Source organism: Meles meles, chromosome 7, assembly GCF_922984935.1.
Source record: "Meles meles chromosome 7, mMelMel3.1 paternal haplotype, whole genome shotgun sequence".
Lineage (NCBI taxonomy): Eukaryota > Metazoa > Chordata > Mammalia > Carnivora > Mustelidae > Meles > Meles meles.
The window spans coordinates 2,974,026-2,996,821 of record NC_060072.1 but is presented as its reverse complement, the minus strand read 5'-3'; the positions used below and the strand labels follow the sequence as shown (position 1 = coordinate 2,996,821).

The following is a 22,796-nucleotide window of genomic DNA, read 5'->3' as shown; positions in this document are numbered from 1 at the left end:
TTTGTTTGCTTGCTAGAGCCGAACTGGGAGAGCCCAGCTCCGTCCCAGTCCAGGGACGGCAGAGAATCCCGGACGGTGAGAACCCACCAAGCCAGAGCCCCGCAGGGGGTGCAGAGCTTGGTTGGCGTGAGGCCAGCCCTGGGCCCTCTGCTCTGGGCACAAGTCAGCCAGGGGTCCCCGCTCCCGAGCCGCAGCCTGGCCTGCCCCCTGCACCCCGAGTTCCTCTGATGCCGGCTGCTGAGGGATCCCTCGGGTCTTCTTGGAGATGAGAGAAAGTAGGTTTATATTGCTATAGTTCCCATACCCAGTTTTTTATTTTTGTGTTTAAAAAGCAGTAGGAACGCTTTGTAGGACATCTGGAGAGAGTCGCACATACCACCCGTGCAAGGTCCCGTGTTATCCTCGGACTGTTTGCCGTCACCGTGGGGGGGGGCAGCCTTTGTCCCTCAGGGCTGAGGTCCTGTGCGAGTCCCCCGTGATGCCGTGCCTGCCGCGTGGGGGGCGGGGCGGCTGGATCGTGGGCCATGCTGCGGGGTCACATCTCCCCCCGGGGGCGACACACTCCCCACGTGTTCGGTTAGCGCTCAGGAGGCAGCCTCACCGGCTCCGAGGGCGTCCACGCTCGCGGTTCCGCTGCCTTCTGCCTCGCGGCTTGGCTGGTGTTTCCTTTTTAGGGAATTGGAGGTTTTTGCTCGAGTGGTGGGTAGATCTCCTCTGGCTGCGAATTCTTCTCAGGAAACTCACCCATCTGTGCGCCAGGGTCCTATAGGTCCTGCCCGCGTCGTGGAGTAGCCGCAGCGCGCCCCTGGTCGTCCCTCACGGCCTATGCCTGGTTTCGCCGCGTTCTTTTTCTCTTTAACAAGTGGAAGGCTGGGGTTCCCAGGGGTTCCGTCGGGGAAGTGGCTGCCTTTGGCTCAGGTCATGATCCTGGGGTCCTGGGACCGAGCCCTGTGACTCCCCCCTCCCCCGGCGCGTGCTGGCGCGTTCTCTCGCTTCTCGGACCAGGAAATAAGTCGGTCTAGTAAGAAACATCGGGAGTTTGCTTCTGTCCACTTCACTCTTAGACTCTTTCGTGCTGTGATTATTCTTGTTGTTTCTCTTCAACAGACCGTTAGCCCCTCTCTGGGGACCTGGTCAGCACAAAGTTCTCTTTAGGTTTCTGTTATTTTTGAAATTTACTCGCCTGGTCATTTCTGCGGAGCTCACGGAAGCTGTTCTCCCGGGAGGCCAGCCCGCGCCATCGCCCACATGCAAGCAGCCTGCTGCCCTAGGCCCCGTGCCCCCCCCCCCACAGCGCCCCACGGCTGCCCACGGCAGCCCGTGCCCACACCAGCCCCCCGAGGCCACCCCGGGCCCCCACAGCCCCCTTGGTGTCACACATCCTGGGCTCTCCTGGGTCCTGGGGGCCTTGGGCATTGGGTGTCCTGTCGTTTTTGCCACCAGGGCCACACCAGGCCCCCTGGTAGTACTCCGGGCAAGCTCGGAGAAGCACCTGGCCCAGGACCCCTGCAGCCCCTCCCTCCCTGTGCAGCACACCCCTGCTGTGCTCATAGACCAGAGCGAGTTCCGGGCCATCCGGCTGGAGTCTGAGGAGCCCCGCTGTCAGCACCACTGCTCAGGGCAGGCAAGCTTGCCGAGGGGGGCGGAGGGCCCTTGCAGGGTGGGGGGCAGACACCCTGGGCCGTGATTGGAGAGTCCTTCGAGAGTGTTTGTGCCTGCTCGGTCCCAAACAGGAAGTACTTTCCCCCAACTTTGTGGTTCTCCCTGACACATCCCAACTGGGATAGTTGGGGCCCAGTTGATGGATTCCATCCTGCTTGGCCCCTCCCCACCCGCCTTGCGTGGAGATGCTCGTGTGTTCGTTGGGCCAGCGTCAGGCTCCCGGTGTGCGTCATCTGGGGCTCCCAGAGCGCCGGCCTCCCTGGTCTCATTCCTTCAGAGGCCGAAGCCAAGGTCCAGGAGGGGGGTAAGCAGAGGAATAGGCTTTGAGCCCCGCTGTGTCCCGACCCCCCACCCTCCTGCTGGGACCCAGGGCCGCCTACAGGAGAGGGGGACTGGGTCTTGTGGGATACCCCTGACGCGCAGCCCTGCGCCCAGGAGCTGTGTGACTGGGACTTGGGTTGGGGTTAGTGGCTTCTGCTGTGGGCGTCAGAGTGAGGCTGGCTGGACGGGCAGCCGAGTCACTCCCACGCTGCCCCCTGGGGTTTGGAGGGGCCAGCTGGCCTCTCCTGGCCCAGTTGGCGCAGAGATATGGAGCAACGTGCTACATGTCCGTCTCTGGGCGAGCATTCGTGTTTGAACTCACCCGCGTCCTCCCGCCGTGTGAGCCCGCACCCGGCCGAGGGCTCAGGCAGGCAGCCTTCTTCCTGCGCCTGCGGCCTGGGGCTGTGCTGGGGAAGCAGGTAGCCAGCGCTGGGCCCCGGACCAGCCCGTGTGTGGGACCATCTCTCAGAGCACGACCTCAACCGGGTGCGGGCCGACTGGCGAGCGGGAAGACAGAACAGCCTGGGTCATGTCCCTGGAAGTGGGGACCAGGCCGAGTCAGGGCACACGAAGCCGGGCTCTGCTAGGTTCAGAAGGGATCTACGGAGACATCCTCCCGCCGAGCATTCCAGTGGTTTCCGGGCGTTTGCTGCTGTCTGGGCGGTGTGCATTGCGACAGCTCTGAGCGCATCCTTGATGGCTGGCTCTAGGAGTGGCCAGACCTCCCCCCTTCTTTTTGAAGCGTTTCTGCCCTGGCTTCCCTAGGTTCTGGCCTCCTTGGGCACCAGGCAGGCCGTCTTTGTGGCCGGGAAGGTCCTGCCGAGAGGCTTGGATTTCTTCTGCCTTGTGGGGCACATGGAGGAAGTGACATTGTTGGGGCCAGGGGCAGGGGCTTGGCCGGCTGAGCGGGAGTGGTGGAGGGGCCCAGGCGGGTGGGTGCCAGGTGGGAGCCAGTGGGCCCCGAGTTTTCCTTGAAAACCCAGAGCAGCCCCTCCCCGAGAGCAGGGCTCAGCCGCGGGACCAAGGTGTACGGAGGAGAACCATGCACTGGGGCAGGTGGCCAGCAGGGGTGACCGAGTGACCGAGCCTCTTCCTTTCTTCTCGTGCAGGGACCCCGACCGTCATGTTAAGGTAAAGCAGAGGGGCTCAGTGCTGAACATGCTAAGGAGGCTGGACAAAATCAGGTTCAGAGGTCACAAGAGAGATGACTTCCTCGATCTAGCAGAGTCTCCAAATGCCTCGGACACCGAATGCGGAGATGAGGTGCCCCTGAAGATGCCTCGGACCTCGGCCCGGGACAGCGAGGAGCTGAGGGACGCTGTGAGTACGCCGGGCGGGCCAGGCGCACCCTCCACTGTGCGGCTTCGGCCGCGGGGACCACCGTGGGCACGAGGGGCCGCCCCCCCTTACATGGTCCAGTGAGTGTGCCTTTGGCATCCATGTCCCGACCAGTGTGGCTCCCTCTGCCCGTATCTTGCTCCGGACCTCGCTGGCCACTGGCAGGTGTCCGGCTCCCCGATCAAGGCTCGCACAGCCTTTACCACAGGTCCGTCCAGCCGCCGGATTTCTTTCCCTTTCTCGCTGGCTTCCTCGGTGGTTGGCTGACTTCTCGTGGGGAAGTCATGCACAGAAAGCTGGCCCCTGTGGGCCAGTCTGCGGGCGCTCTGCAGCGGGGCAGCAAGTGTCCATTGAGCAGCTCAGCTGGGCGGCCTGGCCGCGGCGGGAGCCGGGCTTGGGTGGGCTCTGCCTTCCAGAAGCTTGTGCCTCTTCAGCCAGGAGCGGGGCTGGGGCAGGGTGAGCTCTCTGGCCAGAGGTGATCGCGGGGCTCACCGTCGTGGGCTCAGCTGCCCGATGTTCCCCTTTGCTGGTGAAGAAGCCCAGAGCCGTCTTGCCCGGTGTGGATGACCGGAGTCGGTGGTCCATTGGTTTCCTCTCTCAGCCCCCGAGCCAGCTCTCCTTCCCAGGTGTGGCCTGTGAGCACTCGCCTTCTCTGGCTTCTTGTATTATTAATGGCTTTAAACAGGGACTGCGAGTTCGCTCCTGGCAGGAATGAATAATTCAGCAGCACTGCCTCCAGAAGCCGGGCTGCCCGATCAGGCAGGCCGGTGCTGCAGAGCCGGGAGCGCAGCCCACCTGGGAGTTGGCCGCTGTCCGCCGGCACAGGTGGACTGGTCCTCCAGCCTCGGGGTCCCTGAGGGGGCCGTGGCCCTGCTGCTGGGTCTCCTGGGGCACCCTGTGTGGCTGGTGGCAGCCTGGGGCGCTGCGAGCCACGGTTCTCTGTGGTGATCCTTGGGCTAAGTGGGCCATGGCCTCTCAGGAGCAAGAATCCCCACACGGGGGTCTGAGCGCACCGTGGGGTGCGACAGGGATCTCGCGGCAGACTCATCAGGCGCCGTGCTCCGTCCGTCTGTCCATCCTGCCAGAACTCTGTGGCAGCTGCCCTGCTGTGGGTGCCCTCTCAGGAGAGACCTGGACTTGCCTTGGTGCGCGGGGCCTGCGGGGCCGTGGCTGGGCCCCTGAGGTTGGTCTGAGCGGCGGCCGCTGCGCCGGGATGTGCCGGTGATGCGTTGACCACTCCCCACCGCGGACCCTCTCCCCTGTGGGCCGCATCCCTGCTGGGCGTGTGCAGCCCGCGCTGTCTGTCGTCTGTGGCTGTTACCAGGCCGCACGGGCGCAGCCTGGGGTGGCGTCCTCATGGCTTTCCACTCGGCCGGCCTGACAGGAAGAGCAAGGCTCTGATTTGTGGCTGTTGCTGTGAGGGAGGCTGGTCATCTTTGGGCGTAGGCTTTGGGGTTTTTTCACTTTACTTCTCTTTGATTGTGGTAAAAGACTCTGAGAGCTCCCGTCCTGCCCACCGTTTGGTGTGTTACATGCTCTCATGGTGACGTGTGACCCTCACCCTGTCCATCCCAGAACGTCGTCCTCACCCCAGACGCAAACCCCGAGAACGTCGTCCTCACCCCAGGCACAAACCCTGTCCCCATAAAACACTGACCACCCCCCCCAGCCCCTGCACCCACATCTACTTTCCATCTCTCTGGACCAGCTGGTCCCACGAGAGATTCCTGTAGTGATTGTCGGTTCGTGCCTGGCTGCCCCCTGGGTCCTGGGCAGAGTGGACGCAGCGGTGGAGGGCAAGGCCGTGGGCGGGGGAGGGGCCCTGGGCTGCCAGACAGGCTTGAGGAGGCCCGAGAGGGCGGGGTGTGTGGGGAGAGGGTGCAGCAGTTGGCGTGATGTCCAGCTTCGGGGTGTGACCGGGCAGGGACGTTGTAGATGAGGACGGGGGACAGAGGTCAGGGCTGACCAGGTGGGTCAGTGACACACCAGTGACGAGAGGTATGACGGGAGGGGACCAGAGCCCCAGAGCTGGGGCCGACCGGTGCCCCATCCGTGTGCAGGAGGCCGAGGGACGGGCTCCTCCAGCAGCAGGAAGTGCCGCCCTGCGGGGGTGCGGGGGAGCCCGAGGGGTGGGGGGAGCGGCCCCAGCGTAAGGGCGCAGGAAGAAGTGGCCCACCCGCGCCCTGGCTTTGTGGTGGTGCCGCAGCCTTGGGGGTTTGCTCAGCTGCGTCCCGGGTGCAGGCCCCTGACCCCCAGCTCGTTGTTGCTCTCGGGAAGTCTGACAGGTGGTCAGCTGCAGGGACCCAGGGGGCTCACCGAGGGGCTTGAGCCTCGGGGTTCCAGAGTGCCACCCCTGGGGCTCGCATCCCCGTGGGCACTGCCTCCCAGCTGGTGGGCTCCCGAGAGCAGCCCCTCCCCCTCCCTCCGTCCACGGGGCTCCGGCTCGGAGCTGCTGACAGCACCGAGTCCACCTGGAACCTGCGGGCCCGGCTCTCTTAGACGCGAGGGGGACGCCACGGGGGTTCTGGACGCTTGAGGGCAGGTTGCCGATGGACGTCTCCAGCATCCTGGCGACGGACAGCGTCACAGCCTCTGAGGACTTGGATTCATGCGTTCACATGTGGCCCCGTGAACCGCGCGGCATCTGCTCGCTTTGGGGAGGAGTTGGCGGACGTGATGGCATCGAGCGTTCTGCCTCCGGGTCCGTGCAGAGCCGCCTCTGCCAGCCTCTGCCCTCCGCGTGCGGCCTCCTCCTTGGCCGTCAGGGGGGGTGGGCGGGGAGGGGCATCTTCATGTGCAGGGGCGAGGCGGTGTCGCATGTGGTGGAATGAGCCTGCCTTCCGCCTCACCGCCTCTGTCCCTGTGCCCACTGCTGCCCGGGCTCGGGGGCCGCAGGGAAACAGAGGAACTTGCCCCAGCGGCCAGGGGAGCTCAAAGTCCAATAGGTCAAGGATCCGGGCAGCCACAGGCCAGAGGGTCTTCCCCGAACCCACTGGCTTCCCGACGTCAGCGCCTTCTTCCTGAGATGTGGCCTCAGAGCAGGAGACACGTGTATGTGTATGAGGGGTCTGTCCTGCACCCTGCCCAGGCTGTGTGTCCCCTTCCACCCTCATCTGGCCAGGAGGGGGGTCACGGAAACCCAGACTGGGAGCCAGATCCCCCTGTCGCGTGGGAAGGCACACGGGTGCTGCTTCTCGCCAGCTCAGCATGTGGGTGCAGCCATGGGGTGACCGTGGAAGTGTCCGGTGTGTGCGCCTGGGCAGGCCTGGCGGTATGGGCCTGCGCCGCACCCCTTCCCCTCCCGTCTGTCAGCCAGACGCAGGCGGCGGCCTGTGCCAGCCCCTGGGCGAGCAGCCGCAGAAACCCAAGGTGGTTGTGATTTGCCCTCTGTGTAGCAGGCCTGGCCCTGTCCGTGTTTGCTCACCTCGGAGAGCCACTGCTCCCTGGGTTTGCGCAGCCTGGCCTGCAGATGCGCCCTCCCCACCCTCCTGGCGTCCTGTCCCTCTGACTCGGGTGGCGAGGCATGGGGCCTGCGGCGGGACTCCCCCTCCCCCGGGAGGCCAGCGCAGGTTTGGATGTTGGCCTGCCCTCCCTCCGCAGCCTGAGACTGGTGTGGCTCTCAGGAGGCCTGATGTTGCGCCGCCAGCTTTCATTTTTGAAACCATTTCTAAAAGCTGACCTCGCCGGGCTCCCAGGCTCTCCATGTTGTCCGAGGTGTCCCTTCCAATGGCCGGTGGAGCCGAGATGGACTGATGCGGGTTCCCGGCAGGGCCGGGCCTTCCTTGCCCCCCGGGGCTCTGCGGGACCAGCCCTTGCAGGGGAGGGTCCTCGGGGCTCCCCTCCGAGCAGCGGGGCGCTGGGAGGCGGCTCCTCTGAGCTCTCGCTGTTTCTCTCCTAGGCTGGTCCGGGGACCCTCATCATGGCTGCAGGAGTCCAGGACTTTAACCGGACAGAGTTTGATCGGTTAAATGAGATCAAAGGTCACCTGGAAATCGCCTTACTGGAAAAACACTTCTTACGTGAGTACCCCTGGCTCGGGTGATGGGGGATGCGTCCCACAGACACGCAGCAGGGCGTTGGGGCTGGTGAAGCCCTGTGCCGGCAGTCACCGGGCTCGCTCGTGCTGGGGACACATGTGGCCCCTGTGCGACATCCCCAGTGGAGGCTCCCTCTGCCATTCCCCCGAGACCAGCGCTCTGTCCGCGCGGTGACTGGGCCTTTACTCTGCGGAAGGGAGGCCGGGGAGCTCCCTGCTGAGTGGCTCCGGTGAGCTGCGTGTCCCGCACACGGGACGGAGCAGAGCTGTTGTGCCGCGTTCTGTTGAGTTCTGCCTCAAGGAGGGAGGGCAGGCCCGAGGGGTTCATCGTCGTGTGGGACCGCTGGTACAGCCTCCCCTCACGGGCCCTGCGCTGGGGTTTGGCTTCTTGAGGGGAAATGATAGAAACCACTGTGGAAGCGTCTGGCGCTGCTCACAGAGATGAACTCATGTGACTCTGCCTTTGCTCTCTGCCCACCCTCTGTCCTGCATCACGGACAGGAGCTGTGGGGCCAGGACAAGGGTCTCTGCGCAGGGAGAACCCTCTGGCTGGGAAGGTTAACCGCAGGCAGGTTGCTGTGGCACCCGTGTGCGTGCCCTGCTGTGCCCTGCGGAGCTCCCAGGACTGAGGCCCAGGTGAGGGCAGAGATGCTGGGACGACCCGGGGAGAGAGAAGCAGCAGCCTCCTGCCTCGCACGCCCAGAGCCGGCCCAGACCTGCCGGGCCGGGAGGGAGGGCCCGTGGCGGGTCCCCTCCCTTCTGCCTGCCTTCCTGGTGGCCCACAGACACCATCCCTCGGGGTCCCTACCGGAGCCGCCCTCCTCATTGTCCGCACACTGAGGGTTATCTGGGCTCCAGCCGCGGGCCCCCCAGCTGTGCAGCCACGTGGGGCCCCTCGCCTGCCCGGGACAGTGGGTGTCTGAGTGTGGTGAGGAGCCTTGGGGGCCGGCCCTGCCTTGCTCTCCTAGAAGCAGGTGACTTGGGCCTCGCTGCATTTCTGCACAGTGTCCTGTCCCCCAGAAGAACGCCTTTAGCCTGTCCACGCTCCCCTGGGTACGAGCATGTGTGTATGTGTTTGTGCACGTGCGTGTGTGGGCATGCGTGTGCCTGCGTGTACGGGGTCCTTGGCTGCAGGCGTGTGCAGGCGTGGTGTCGTCCCGGGCCTGGGCACTCTGGTTCCAGGGACAGTGCCGTGGAGCAGCACGGTCTCCCCACGAGTCCAAGGTCATTGCCGAGTGGTGGTGGGCCAGCCTGGTCAGGCCCTGGTGACCTGGTGCCCGTGACGTTGGCCCATGCTGAGGTCCCGCAGGGGGGCTCTGCCTGAATGGAGGGGCCGGCTGCCCCACTGGTGCCCTGGCCGGTCCTGGCGGAGCTGGACAGACGCTGCCCAAGGCATCGGTGGGACTTGGTGCCGTTGCCTTGGTGAATCAAGCGGCCGAATAGGGGTGGTTTCATGGGGCTTGGTGAGGCAGAGCCAAGCGCTGTCCATGCGAGAGCATCTGACCAGGGAGCCCCAGCCGGGGAGGGGAGCGGGGGTTCCCTGGCAGGGGCGGGGCGGGTGGGGTGCAAGTCCCCGTCGGGTGGACAGCCAGGCAGGATGGCTGGGACCCGCAGGGACGCCTCTCTGGACCTCCGCCTCCACCCGCCCGGCACAGCTGGCGTCTCGGCCCGTCCTTGTGGTCTGTCCTCAGTGTTTTGCTGGAGGAGTGTCTCGTTTTCTCTTGGGCAGCCCGTGTCGCAGACACGTATGAGCGGTTGTGACAAGCGGCCGTTACGGACATTCCTTTAAACCACGGGACGCTTTGAGCATGTACCGAAGCAGAGTGTCTCACGTGCTCGTAGCTTTGGCAGGAGGCGGCCAGCGGCGGGCAGGTGGCCCCCCCCAGGCCGGCTTTGGAAGCCAGTCCCGGCCAGCCCCTGTCCTTCATCTGTACTTGTCAGTCGCAGCTCCTGGTGTTTTAAAAAATGAAAGCCACGGTCTGATACCACAGCTGGAAACATCCATTGCCCTTCGGATCCTTGGACCCCCAGCCTAAGCGCAGATTTCCCCGACAGTGTCCTCATTTTCTGGCGACTCCCGGGGCAGTACCCGAGGCCCCTCGTTGAGTGGCTGGTGCCCCTCTTCAGGCCCCGGTCGTGCCGGTTCTCTGAGTTGTTCTCTGTGGTGGAACCCAGGCCCGCTGCGGGGGGCGTCTGCACCCTGGACCTTGCCCGGGGCGACCCCGTGGGCTCCCCACGGAGCCAGCATGGCCGCGTCCCCCGGGCGCTCTCTGGGAGGACTCCCTCAGCGGCGGCTTCCCTGTGGTGGTTTCCGTCCTTGGTCACAGGGCTTCGATCCGTCGGTTACAGAACGATGACTTTCTACCCCTCCAGCCTTTCTCCGTTTGCTCGCTGACCTATTTCTAAAACCCTGACTACTCGATTGCTCCGAGGGCTGGCCCCTCAGATACATGCTTGAGTTATCTCCCTTAGCGTCCAGTTTCCAAAATCAGGAGCCGATTCCCTACTCAGACCATCCTCCGGGGGTGATCGGTGAGAGTGTTGGGCTTGTTGGGGTCTTCATGAGATCATGGCCTTGAACACAGCTGACTTGTCTTGGTCACTGTGGCCGCTGCCCCCGGGTGCTCAGATAGACCTGCTTCTGGGCGGTGGGAGCCTCTTCCGGTTTGCTTCTGAGTCCTTCCGAAATGAGCCAATCCTCCCTGAGCGATCCCTTGCTTTGTGCTGTGACGAGACACTCTGGTTTTTGTTGTTTTTTTTTCCCAGATTTATTTATTGGAGAGAGAGCATGCGTGCATGTGGGGGTGAGGGAGGGACCAAGGGAGAGAAACCCAAGCCGACTCCCCACTGAGCGTGGAGCCCGACGTGGGGCTCCATCTCAGGACCCCGAGATCATGACCTGAGCTGAAATCAGGAGTCTGATGTCCCACCAGCTGAGCCACCCAGGTCCCCCCCGCTCCCAGGCTCCTCGTAAACATTCCCTTCCCCTGTCCTGGAATTAGTCATTTCCTCTGGCTCCTGTTGGTCAAAAGTGGTTTTAAGAAGGTAAATAAGGATTCTGGGGGTACTCACTGCTCTCGGTGTTTCCGGCCTTCCCAGTGGGCAGAGGTAGGGCATCCCAAGTTCGTTCCAATAGCTTGAATTTGTATCCAAGACCATTGGGTTTGGGGGGTTCTTTCTTTCTTCCTCCATCCCTCCCTCCCTCTCCTTCTCTCTCTCTTTCTTTCTTTCTTTCAAGATTCTATTTATTTATTTGACAGAGATAACAAAAGAGGGAACCCAAGCAGGGGAGGGAGGAGAGGGAGGAGCAGGCTTCCCACTGAGCAGGGAGCTCAATGCGGGCTGGATTCCAGGACCCTGGGCTGGTGACCTGAGCTGAAGGCAGACGCTTAAGGAACTGAGCCACCCGGGCGTCCCCTGGGTTTTTTTCTTTTAAATAAAAATAATGAGAAAGTGGACAGATGATCTAAGATTTACCATCTTAACCACTGGGACGTGTGCCCTTCAGGGGCGTTGACCCGTTCCTGTACCACCACCGTGCGGCCGTCTCTTGAAACTGAAACCTTGCCCCTGTGTCCCCGCCCCTCCCCCCTGCCGATGGCGCCACCGTCCCACCGTCTGCTCACTCCTCCAGGGGCCTTCTTGTGAGTGGAGCCTCAGGGTGTGTGTCTTGTGTCAGGCTGGCTTCACGGAGCACAGCGCCCTCCGGGTTCATTGGGGTCACAGCAGATGTGAGCGTGTCCTTCCTTTCTGCTCCACTGTGTAGATGGACCACGCTGGGTCTCTCGGTCCGCCCGTCCATCTGTCTGTCGGCAGGCCCTCGCGTTTCCTTCCCCATGGGGCAGCTGTGGCCGCCGGTGTGTTTTCTCTCCCAGCCCCTGCTCCCAAACCCCGAGGGCTTCACTCGACCTCACCAGACCATTCTCGGAGCCTCTCCTGCTGCCAGTCCGGTTCCCACCAGCGACAAGGGCTAGGCCTCGCTCGTTTTATGCTCAGGTCCCACGCACGGTGGCCCCGCTGTGTTCGCTACTTCCTCTGCGCTCGGGGGAACCGATCCCACGAGGCTGGTACGGGGACGGGACTGTGACCTTTCCCCTCTTTGTGGTGACGTCATCAACTCGGTACAGACTCCCGTGTGTTTCTTGTTGCTTTAGGTCTTGAGCGATTGCTCTGGTTTCCTGTTCACTTTTTCTTTTGACCCAATTTAGAGTCACAGGAAGGTCACGAGAAGGGTACCAAACACCCGGTGGCCTTTCCAGCCAGATTGTCCCCAAGGAGGGCATTTGACCCTGTTTGTCTGCCCGCCTGTCTCGTATCCTTCCTTCCGTCCACCTGTGTGTTTTATTCTCTGACCCTGTTTGGTGGCTGTCTGCGGACACAGTGTCCCTCGGGGTCTGATGGCTTCTGTGGATTTCCTGGGAGCGAGCATCTGCTCTCACCTGTGAGTCCGGGTGTCACTGTCTGGAGATGAACGTGGACACCAGACACTCCTCCAACCTGAGACCCGGTCCGGCCTCACTGTGTGTGCAGGATGTCCTGGAATTTGCAGCAGAAGGGGCCTGGTCACGCGTCACACGTTACCTGCGAGTGTCCTGTGCCCACAGGCGCCTGTCACCGAGCCGTGGCTCAGCCTGGCTTTGTGTTCCCGATGTCGGCATTCTCGAAGAGTACGGGTCCCTTGGTCTGGGTGTGTCCCATGTCCCACGGGGAGGTCAGGTCGGGAGCGTCCCAGGTGTGGTGCTGCGTCAGCAGGCACACAGTGTCATTTTGTCCTGTTAACACCTGTCGTAAAGAGTTCTCATCTTTTTCATTTTTGGTTTTTAAAGATTACTTACTTATTTGAGAGAGAGCGAGCGAGCACGAGCAGGAGGGGCAGAGGGAGAGGAGGAAGCAGGTTCCCCACGGAGCAGGGAGCCCGATGCGGGGCTCGATCCCAGGACCCCGAGATCATGACCTGAGCCGAAAGCAGAGGCTTAAACCTCTGAGCCCCCCAGGTGTCCTTGAACAGTTCATTTTAAAAACTAATCTTATTTTTTGTAATTGCCTAAGATTATTTACGTGGTTGCAGTCAAGGTGTACCCCGCGACGCGGAGTTGGTTTTCCCATGCACTCTCGCTCCTCTGCTGACTGGCCGCCTTGCGATGTTGTGGTTGACCCTTCCCTTGACTGTCGTGGAAGCAAGTGCGTCATTTGTCCTGACCGTCTCTCTACGGTAAATCCTGTCCTGGTCTCGCTTTGTCCACGCTCACGTCGCCTCCCCGAGGTCCCTCCGCATGGTCCTTCCACATGTCCCGTGCTCCGTCTGCCGTGTGGACCCCGCATGCACGGCACAACCCCGCTGTGACCTGTGTCCTTTGTGCCCTCAGCATCCCCATCTGCGAAAGCCCGTGCGGTCGGCGTGGAAATTCCACTCAGCGACCTGTAGTGCTTTCTCCCCGAAAGCAGGCGATTCTCCGTGGGGAGGAGGCAGGAGCCCGAGTGTGCAGCGTCTGGCTTCTCCATGTAATATTGAACAGGACAGATGTCCCCGGGAGGAATGACGCAGGAGGGGAACGGGAGCTGGGCGCGCTCCGGCTCGTGACGGCAGGCAGGAGCCTGGATCTGCTCAAGAGGCTCATGAAGGAGTTGAGAGCATCGTTCGTTTTCATTGAGCGGCTGCGGCCTTCTGAGCTCCGCGCCCTCTTCTCGCTTCTCTGCAGTTCCCTGTCCCCAGCTGGGCGGGGGCCCTGGGAAAGGAGGTTCTCCAGCCCTGTAAGCGGCACACGCAGGCTCTCCCCATAGGGACTTGGTGTGCAGTTTGGATCTTGGAGGAAAGGCTTGTGGGGCCTCAGGGGTCCGGGGGCATCCTGGTGGCCGGGCTGAGCCTGAGGCTCCCTTACCCGTGTTGGGTTCTCTGTGGCCGAGAGGTTTCTTCTTCCCATGTTGAGGTGAAGGTTGTGGAATCCTCCCCGGACTGGCTGGGGGTCCTCTCCCAGGGGGCCCCACCCTGGGGTCTTGAGCCCTCGAGGTCGGGACCATCCTTCCTGGACCACCGACACCCTCCCGGTGCCAGATGCGTGCGGGTTCCCCGTGGATGCAGGTGGGCGGACGGCAGAGGTTTGCAGGCCGTGTTCTTGGGGGCAGGCCCCCCACCTCGGGCCCCGGCGCCCCTGCAAGCCCCCCTTCCTGCTCGGAGACGGGGCAGGTCAGCGTGGCTCCCTGCTGCCCGTGCGGGAGGGGTTCCCAGAGAAGCTGGTCAGGGAAGCAACCAGTCCACTCCTGCAGCCCCAAGTGTCTCTCTGAGTGCCAGACTCAGCAGGAGGGCCCTGGAGGGAAGCAAGTTTCTGAGCCGCCGGCTTGGGTGGCGCGGGAGGAGGAAGCGCTTTCTCACTCAGCACGTCCTCTGCGAACAGGAGGGTCCGGGGAGCTGCCCGCAGCCCGCTGCTGGGGGGTCGGGCCGTTCGAGGCCTGCGGACAGCAGGGCGAGGTGTGGGGTTGGTCAGAGAGCGGATCGGGGCCTGTAGGCGTCCGTCTGGGGTCTGGCTTCTTGTTTGTTTGGCTGTGGTTCTGCTGCGAATTCGCTGGTACAGAAGGTGAGGACAGATGACGGAGGTGAGCCAGGGTGTGCGGATCACGTGAGCTTTATCTCAGAGAAAATGGAATTGGCCCCTAAGAAGATGACCCGTCTGACCCACTGAACGGGCCAGAATTCCATATTTCTAAATCCTTCCATTGCCGGGTGAGAATGTGCCTGTAATCATTGATCGTGGACGTTGGGCACGGAGGCCAGCTCGCCACCCCAGGCCGTGTCGTCCCAGCCGAGCGCCCCGCCTGGCCTGAACACCCTTCAGAGGAGAGGCCCCCGGGTCCTGCCTGTGCCGACCCTGCTCTCTGGGACTCAGGGCTGCGGGGGTCTTGGGGTAAGGGGTGAGGTCGGGGAGGAAGCTGGCACGCGCCTGCCTGTGTGTCCGAGGGCTGTGTCGGGGTCCGGCAGTGTTCTCTGACGGGCCCTGTGGAGGGTGACCAAGCAGAGCTCCCTGGAGAATGTTGAGGCAGGAGCCTCCCTGAGCTCTGGGACTTCTCTCCATGGTGCTCTGCATCTCCCCCCAAACCCTCACCGCTCCCTGGGGTGGGGGAGGATGTGACCCCCCACGTACAGGTGGTACAGCTGAGCTCCCGCGGGCACAGGGGGAGAGAGGCTGCCGGGGCAGCGTCCTTCCCCACCCTCGGCCGGCTCCTGGCCGGTCCCCTGCCGCTGATACCCTCACCGGTGTGCGTGAGGCCCAGCTGGCAGAGACGGCTGTCCTGTGAGGTGGGGCTGCCCCACGCTCCCTCATCCGCGTTTCCTCTCCTCTACTGAGCTGGATTCTCGTGCGACAGCGGGAAGGTAGCTGCTGCCTTATCTCTGTGTTTCCGCAGCTCGGGCCTGCGGTCAGGTGGCTGCGGGATGCTCCGTGCGTATCTGAGTGGACTTATTTAGGGGCGGATGAGTCCGTGGGTGGGTGAGCAGATGGGTGGGCAGATGGATGGTTGGTGGGCGGGTGAGTGGATGGTGGGTGGGGGGTGGACGGTGGATGGGTAGGTCCGTGGGTGAGGGCACGAGTGGATGAACAAACACACTGTCTCTACTGAGCTTCTGCACACCCTTCCAGGCCCCGCAGGGCGCCGGCCCAGCTCTGGTCCTCCCCACGCTTGCTCCGTCCTGTCTGGCATTGGGGCCTGCAGCTCGTGTTTTGGGTGCCAGCCTTGTTCCCCCGCTCGGAGGCTCGGCCCGATCTCACCTTGCTGGGGAGCAGAGCCCCTGCCTGCCCCCGCCCCAGGGACAGCCAGGAGCCCGGAGGGATCAGCTGTCGGCGCCGAGAGCTGCGTTGGAGAGAGAGGGACCGTGGATGGGGGGGGGTGGGCGCCCACACACTCTGTTCCAGAACCGGGTCCAGGGTCCCAGAGCCCGGACCGCGGTCGGCCTGAGGAAGCCCACCATCTCTCACAAAGGGCTGTTGGTTCCTGGGATAGGCTGGGACCCTGTTTCTTATGAGTTTACGTGTTGAAATGTTTTCCAACACGCTCCCCGTTCATCCAGACCCCCCCGTCAGTTTCCTGAGACACCTGGAAACACCGCGACGGGCCGGCGTCTCAGCAGCCCATCTCAGCGGCGGAAGCTGTTCGAGGCAGTGCTGTTCGCGGGTGTCCAAGGGCGTGGTTGCTGACTGCTCGTCCGCGGGGGCGAGGAGCATAGCAGCTGGGAGGTGGGGCGGGTGGAAGTTGCCCGTAGAAGCCAGGCGTCGCCAATCACGACTGTCCCTCTGCAGAGAGCAGCTGAGGGGAGGGAGGCCTCAGTGGCTGGTTCTCTGGTCATTGAAAGTAAACCCGCACCCTTTCTCAGAACCCGATAACTCGTCGCGGTTGAGCACGTGGTCCTACTTTCTAGAAGGGTCCCCAGCGATGGCCAGAGGAGTGAGTTGGGCTCGCAGTCTCCGCTGGCAAGGGAGGTGAGGGGGCGGAGCCGGGGCCCCCAGGTGCGCTGGGCTGCCACCTGGCCAGGCGGCAGAAACGGCTCAGCTTTTCCAGTGGTCTCTGTTTGCAGGCCTGGCCGGTGGGAAGGAGTTTTATTTAAGGATTATCACTTGATTTTTATTTTTGGCTGTGGCTGGGCCTGTTGAATTATGTGCCGAGAGGACTCCTGCTTGAAGAGTTCTACTTTTACAGGTTTAAAAATAGCCTGGAAGCTGGTTCCTTCCTCCCAGTGACTTCCCCGGAGGCTGGGGTGCGGGGTTGGGCTGCGGCCCGTGCCGTCTGGGCGCGCGGTGGGCGGGAGCCCAGGCCTCCTGTCTTTCTCCCTCTGAGCCAGGGTGGCTGTGGGCTGCTGGCGGATGAGGTGCCCGGGGTGACCGTAGGCGTGCCAGCCCTGCCCTGCTCTCGGGCCGGGGGCGCCTGCCGGCTGCAGCGCATGCGCAGCTGCCACACGACTCGCTTGGCCACACGGCGCTGCCGTCCGCCTCTTCGCGGGGCTCCCGTCTGTGGTTCGCGCGCCGTGTCCCTCTGGAAGCAGCGGTCGGCGGTCCCTGTGAGGAGGGGGCTGCAAGCCCGACCCGACGGTCTTCTTGTCGGGGACCCTGAAAGCTGCTCCGTGAGCAGGACCTGGCCCGCTGGGACCCTGCGCTGCAGGAGGGGGACTGCATGGTTGAGGACATCGAGCCTCACTGGACAGTCAAGCCTCCGTGGCTCAGTGGCTTGAGGGGCTTGAGCACCGGACTCTTGCGTTCGGCTTGGGTGGTGATCTCGGCGTCCTGGGCTGGAGCCCCGCGTCAGGCTCTGCACTCGGCGTGGGGACTGCTTGTCCCTCTCCCCCTACCCCCCACCCCCGCCGGCATGTGTGGGTGCTGCCTTTCTCTCTCTCTCTAAAAGGAATAAGTAGATTAAATCTTAAAAAGAAACAAGGAAAAAAGAAAGTCTGCTGCCCAGCTGCTCTGGTGGGCGGAGGGTGGTGATGGGCCGTGTGCCGGGAAGCGTCCCTGCTTCCCCCGTGCCGCACGCCCGCAGCCCTGCTTTGCTCTCGCGGGGACCCCGTAAACAGGAGCTCAGGGAGGGAGTGAATGAGTGCTGACTTCTGTCTTTCACGGGCGACCTCAGATCCTAGAAAGTTTGGGGGTTCAGACTCACTCCTTAGGCATTTTGGGTCCCCCAGTCTCCCACAGGCTTCCGATGGCCCCTGGCTGTCTGTGCCGGGTCGGCAGATGTCACAGGCCCTTGTGGCCACACCGGTCCCTGAAAGGGAGCAGATCATTGTGCCGGGAACCTCGCGGCGCATCCTGGGCAGGGCTGGTGGGCGCTCACACGGTGGCCTTTCTGCCGTGCGTGTCTGTGACTAAGCAGCCAGATGTATGGGTTGGGGCTCCCACTCCTGGGGACCCCGCCTGTCACTCAGCCCCTGGCTCGGATGGACGAGTGGGTGTTCCGGCCCCCTTACCAGGGTGGCTCCCTGGGCCTGGGAGGCAGGCTGGTTGCAGCCTGCCCCACGCAGAGGCCCAGAAGTGCTCAGAACAGCCGAGAACAGGTGTGTTCCCGGGACAAGAAGGCCCCTCTGGGCCAGGTGGACAGACAGAGGGGCTCGTCAGTCTCTCCCGGGGGGGGCCGGCACGGCTCCTTGGATGCAGTGTCTTGTCTCAGGAAGGAATGTGGGGGGCAGAATCCTGACCCCCGAAAGTGCAGCCTGGTCACCAGAACCGGTGACTGACTGGTCACCTTGCTGGGCACAAGGGATTCGTAATTCGAGGTGAGGATCTGAGGGGGGGAGTTCTCCGGGCTGACCCCGAGTGCTCAGACTGATTCCTTACAGGCACCTGTTTAGGCCAGGCCCACCACGGGAGGGTCACATGGTGCAGAAGGGAGTCCCATGGGTGGTGGCGGAGCCACACTCTGCAGACACATGGGAGGACAGAGATGTCCCACGGCCAGTGGGCACCTGCCCTTTGGGAAGAGGGTCCCAGGGCCCCGCCTATGTCAGGACAGGAGACCCGCCTCCTAAGGCCCCCTGGGGCCAGTACACACGCGGGCGCCTCGCAGGGGTCCCCCGGGAAGTCTGCCCTGGCCAGGGCGTCAGAGCCCGGTGTGTAACGCTGGCGCAGTGCGTGTTTGCCGAGGAAGTTGTGTGCGAGCGGGAGGCCTCTCTGGGCCGCCGGGCTTCATGTGGGCCGAGGGGAGGGCCCCGTGGGGGCTGGGGCTCTTGGGCTGGTAACATGTTAGGGCTCTGGGTCCCCCATCACCGGGGACCCTCAGGGGCAGAGATCAGGGAAGGCCGGGGCCCAAGATATGGGGGCTGTGCACTGTGTCCTTCAGACACCAGCCCCTGCCCCACCACCGGTGTCTTGCCATCCAGCTCACCACCCGTCGTCTGCTCTGGCCGCCAGGCATGTCGCGTGAGGGCCTGCCGCACTGTCCTCGCTCCCATGCTGTCCGTTCCCCGTGCCTTCTCTGGCTTCTCCCGGAGCCAGGCTGGGTCCTGGACTGTCCCAGGCAGTAAACACACGGGGGCCGTGGGCCCGGGTCACATGAATGTGGACCGAGAAGCGTGTTACTAGTGGTCACGTTTGCTGAGCCTTGCCCTATGGACCTGCGTCACCGCTAGGAATCCCCTTCCCACCCCTGAAGACCCACAGGAAGGAGACCACGTGACAGGATGCCACGTTCTGTTTGTGGGGGGCGTCAGGCAGGGAGGTTTCTTGGGAAATGGCAGCTTAGGACTGAGAGGCAGGGAGGGGGCATCAGCGTGTGCAAAGGTCCTGGGGCAGAGTCGGACCGTGGGCATTTGAAGACCTAAAAGGAGGTCCCGGCGGCAAAGACGAGGCAAGAGCAGAGGGAGACACAGCTGGTGAGGTGGGTGGGGCCCTCGCTGAGTGGGTGGGTTTGATCACAAAACCCTGCTGACGTGGAGGCAAGACAGTGGCGGGTTCTGACGGGCTTTCTGAAGAACGCTGACTGCTGTTCCGAGCCAGACTGCAGGGTGGAGGGGCCCGCCGGGCACTGGGGTCGGAGCTGAGACCAGCAGAGTACATGGTTTGCGGCGCTTTCGGGATGTCCCGCACGTGCTGGCTGCCCGCCGCAGGTCCCCTGGGCACAGAGGAGCCTGGCTGGCTACTGGGGTGGGTGGGGGGCACATGCAGCTCATGCAGCTCCATCAGCAAGGCTGAGGGCCCTGGACTGGGCCCTGTTTCTGGGTCTAACTGGGCAGAGGCCACCCCCTCGTCTCGGATTTCCCCTTTGCTTGGCCCTGTGCCCCTAAAGGAGGGTCAGGACCTCCGTCTTCCAGGAAGGTGACCGTGGGAGGGCCACCCTGCTTCACCCCAGGATGGAGGGGATGAAACCGTGGCTGGGGGGGGCCAGCAGGGACTGCTCCCTGTGGGCTTGGCGTGGCATCCCCCAGGCGCCTTTTGGGGAGGGTCTTCTCTGGTGATTCTGCAGGGGGGCGCCCCGAAAGGCCTGCAGAAGCTGGAGGAGGCTGGGGCACAGGGCCCGGCAGGGCGGGCACACGAGAGGGCCCCGAACACCACGTATTTACGGAGCCAGCGGGTCCCGGCACGCGGCAAACCTCACGGTTTCTCACTGGTTCGTGACAAAACCCAGCGAGCCGCGAACTCCTCAGGCAGACGTTGTGGCCGGGGCCACAGGCTCTCCTGAGGCCGGAGGGTCTCTGCCTTCCCGTGTGCCGTCCGGACAGGGAGTCCTGCTGCTCACACCCAGTCGTGCTGTAACCCGCCTGGGGCCTCCAGCTGCCAGACTGACCTTGGCCTGAATTTGGGGGCTTGGGCTCAGCCCTGTGTCCTTTGGTCTGAGGCAGCGGGGACCTGAAAGGAAGCTGCTGGGTTGCCCCAAGCACTTCCCTGGACCCCCCCAACCCTCCCCCCCGAGAGAAGTTTCCTGAGCAGCAGGGCTCCCCCCAGCCAGCTGTCCTTACCGTGCATGTCCCTGAGAGGCCGGGCCTTTGTTTCGGTCCCTTTGTCATCACAGGTGTCCCGCTGCAGGAGGCTGTGTGGTGCTTGTTTGTGGAGAAGCGGGACGCCGGTCTGACACGGGGACTGCATGGACCACAGCCACCCGCGGCTCAACAGCCTGCTTCAGTCCTGCCCGGGCCCTGGGGTGCTGCGGACCTAGAAGATTCACTGGGCGACTTTAACTCTTGGCTAAAAAGGGGACATGGGGTCGTCAGCTTCTGGCCAGTGCTCGTGGAGAAGGCTGAGCTCCCGTCTTGGCCCTCAGCAGCCCTGCCGGCGTGCAGAGGTGTCTGTTTAGGCTGTGTTATCCCCAGGGGGCTTCGTGGCTGGGCAGCGTCCCCCCTGCACCTGCCTGTAGGGCAGTCAGGACATCTCACCATGTATTTGTATCCTATCTGGACATGGGGAGCCCTGCCCTGCCCTGCGAGGCCGCTGGTTGTCTGCCCCTCACGCCTTCATGGTCCATCTGTTCCCAGTGGGTGCCGACCCCTCTAGGATACGGTAGAGAACCTCGAGAAGTCAGGGCGACACCCAGGAAGTGCGGGGGCACGGCAGGGCGAAGAGGGACCTGCCCTGTGTCATCGTGGGGCTGTGACGGAGGGTCTGCTGTGTGCCTAGTTTAGAAACTAGACTTGGGTGCCCATCCGCAGGAGCTTTAGGCCCGAAGGAGACGGCCTGGGATTTCCGGATGGATTCCCCTGCATTTTATCGTGGTACAGATGTTTTGCTCATTGGGCTTGCAGGGGACTCGGCCTAGTCCTTGAGAACTGAGAAAGTGGCCTGCAGCCAGGTGTCATTGCCCAGATGTTTGTGGGGTGACTGGGTGGCGGGGGCTCTGCGGGACGGCAAAGGATTCGCCTGCAGGGACAGCCGGGGTCCTGTGCTCTCCCGGGCAGTGCCCACCGACCAGGGTTGGCATCTCAGGAACAGTGTGAAAGGCAGGGCCCGCCTGCAGCTCTGCTTGCTCTGGGCCAGCTGCTTGGTCAGAGCCTCGGCACGGCCCTGGGGTCACGGAAGAGCGCCGTGGAATCGTGTGTGTGCGGGCTCTGCAGGGCAAGCAGGAGGGCTGGCCGGGCCGCCTGGGGACATGCAAGAAGGGCTGAAGCGGGGCGGGCAGCCTGACTGTCAACACCGTGTCCCGGCCGCGTGCCTGGCTGGGGCCTGGCTGGGCCCTACTGGGGCCCAGATGTTTGTGTCCACCCAGACACGTACAGGGGTTAGGAGGTGGAGACCCCAGGACGGGGTGAGTGCCCTCGGGAGAAGAGGAGACGCCTGAGCCCTTCCTCTCTGCCATGGGAGGACCTTGCAGAGCGGCGCTACCCGGGCTCGGCCGGCGCCTGACCGCGGACTCGCAGCTCCGGAACCTGGGGGGATCGGGCCCACGGTCTCTCGTCCTGGCTGCGTGAGTGAAGATACACTCACCTGCATCATATCCGGTCTCCGAAGTGGAGGCCTCGCCTGCATGCGGATGCTAGCTGGTGGTCCCCTCTGGGACGGTCGGGGGACAGAGGCAGATGGAAGGCGTTGGGGCCTCGGCGGAGCCTGTGTAGTGCTGTCTCCGGGCTGGGGTGTCCAGCGTGTGCAGACGCAGTGAACCGTCCACTCAGGATCTGAGCCCCCATGTGGGCCCCACTCCGTGGGAGTTCCTCTCACTGCCGCACCAGAAACCAAGGGCCTTAAGTCGCATGTTTGTTCTCGTACAGTTCCGGAGGCCAGAAGTCAACAGAACGAGGGTCACGTGTTGGCAGGGTTTTGTGCCCCCCGGAGGATCTGGGGGAGAATCTGCTTCCGTGGCTCACCTGGCTTCGAGAAGCCCACGATCCCGGGCTGCCGGCCCCTTCTGCTACCCTCCACGCCAGCAGCCCGGCGCCTGCCAGTCTCCTCTGCCTGACCTCTGACCCTCCCGCCTCCACTGGTTTATGTAACGGTGATTACACCGGGCCTGGAGGACCAGGATGGTCCCCGTTCAGGGTCCTTTCTTGGATCACCTCTGTAGTATAGGGCTCTGTCTGTGGAGGGGACATAGTCCCAGGTCCCAGAATTAGGTCAGGACCTCTTCGGGGGACCGTCACCTAGCTTACCACATCGCCGTCAAAACCACGACTGCATGGCCCTTGGTTCCCACCCGTCCTGGAATAAACATCAGGTCCTCCTTCGGGCTCTGCACGCCCTGCCCCTGCCCCATCTCCCTGGTGACTGCCCCCCTCAGCTCCTCCAAGGCCCCTCCTTGCCTCAGGGCCAAGGCTGCTGCTGGGCCTGCCACCTGCTCTGCCCCCGGGAGCCTGCCGCCTTCGTGTTCGCCCCATCCTGGCTCCGGCTCGGACCGCAGGAGCTCCCCGCTGGCCCTCCCGCCGTGCCCCTGGGTCATCAGCAGCTGGGTGGTGGGAGCCATCTGTCAGGCCCGGGCAGGGGCTCAGCTCTGTGGCTGAGGCTTTCAGACCATGCCCAGGGCATGTGTGTGTCCAGGCGACGTCCACTGGGTCACCAGGTGCCACCAGGATCCCTTCCCTTGGGGCGTCTGGTAGTGGTGGTGCGGCGAGCCGCCTTTCGTGCGTGTGACTTGCGCCAGTTCTGCTTGGTGCGGAATTGCTCACTGCAGCTTTGTGCCTTCGCGGGAGAGGAGCGGGACTGGTAGTCCCCCGCAGGTGTCCCCTAGAGAGGACCGGGGGAGCTGCCACGGCCCTGCTGGTGCGGACGGGGCCCTCTGTGCAAGGGCTCTGAAAACCACCCCCGCCCTCGGCACCTCTGCCCTGGGAGGGCGGAGCAGGTCCAAGCGCCGGTCACCTGGCGGTTCTCTCCCCGCAGAGGAGGAGCTCCGGAAGCTCAGAGAAGAGACCAACTCGGAGATGCTCCGGCAGGAGCTGGACCGGGAGCGGCAGCGGCGGATGGAGCTGGAGCAGAAGGTCCAGGAAGTGCTGAAGGCCAGGTGAGGGGGTCGAGGGTGCCCCACTGCCCACTCAGCCCTTCCTTGC

The 22,796-nt window shown here is 63.7% G+C and overlaps 1 protein-coding gene across 3 annotated transcripts in view; it reads left to right on the top strand.

The window, feature by feature from the left end:
* GRAMD4 (GRAM domain containing 4) overlaps positions 1 to 22,796 on the top strand; it is a 69,745-nt gene that overhangs the window by 27,715 nt on the left and 19,234 nt on the right. For all 3 annotated transcript variants that reach the window (XM_046011952.1, XM_046011955.1, XM_046011953.1), the window contains exons 2-4: positions 3,093 to 3,303; positions 7,220 to 7,340; positions 22,630 to 22,750. In XM_046011952.1, coding sequence (XP_045867908.1) covers positions 3,093 to 3,303; positions 7,220 to 7,340; positions 22,630 to 22,750 — 453 coding nt within the window. The remainder of the gene's footprint in view (positions 1 to 3,092; positions 3,304 to 7,219; positions 7,341 to 22,629; positions 22,751 to 22,796) is intronic.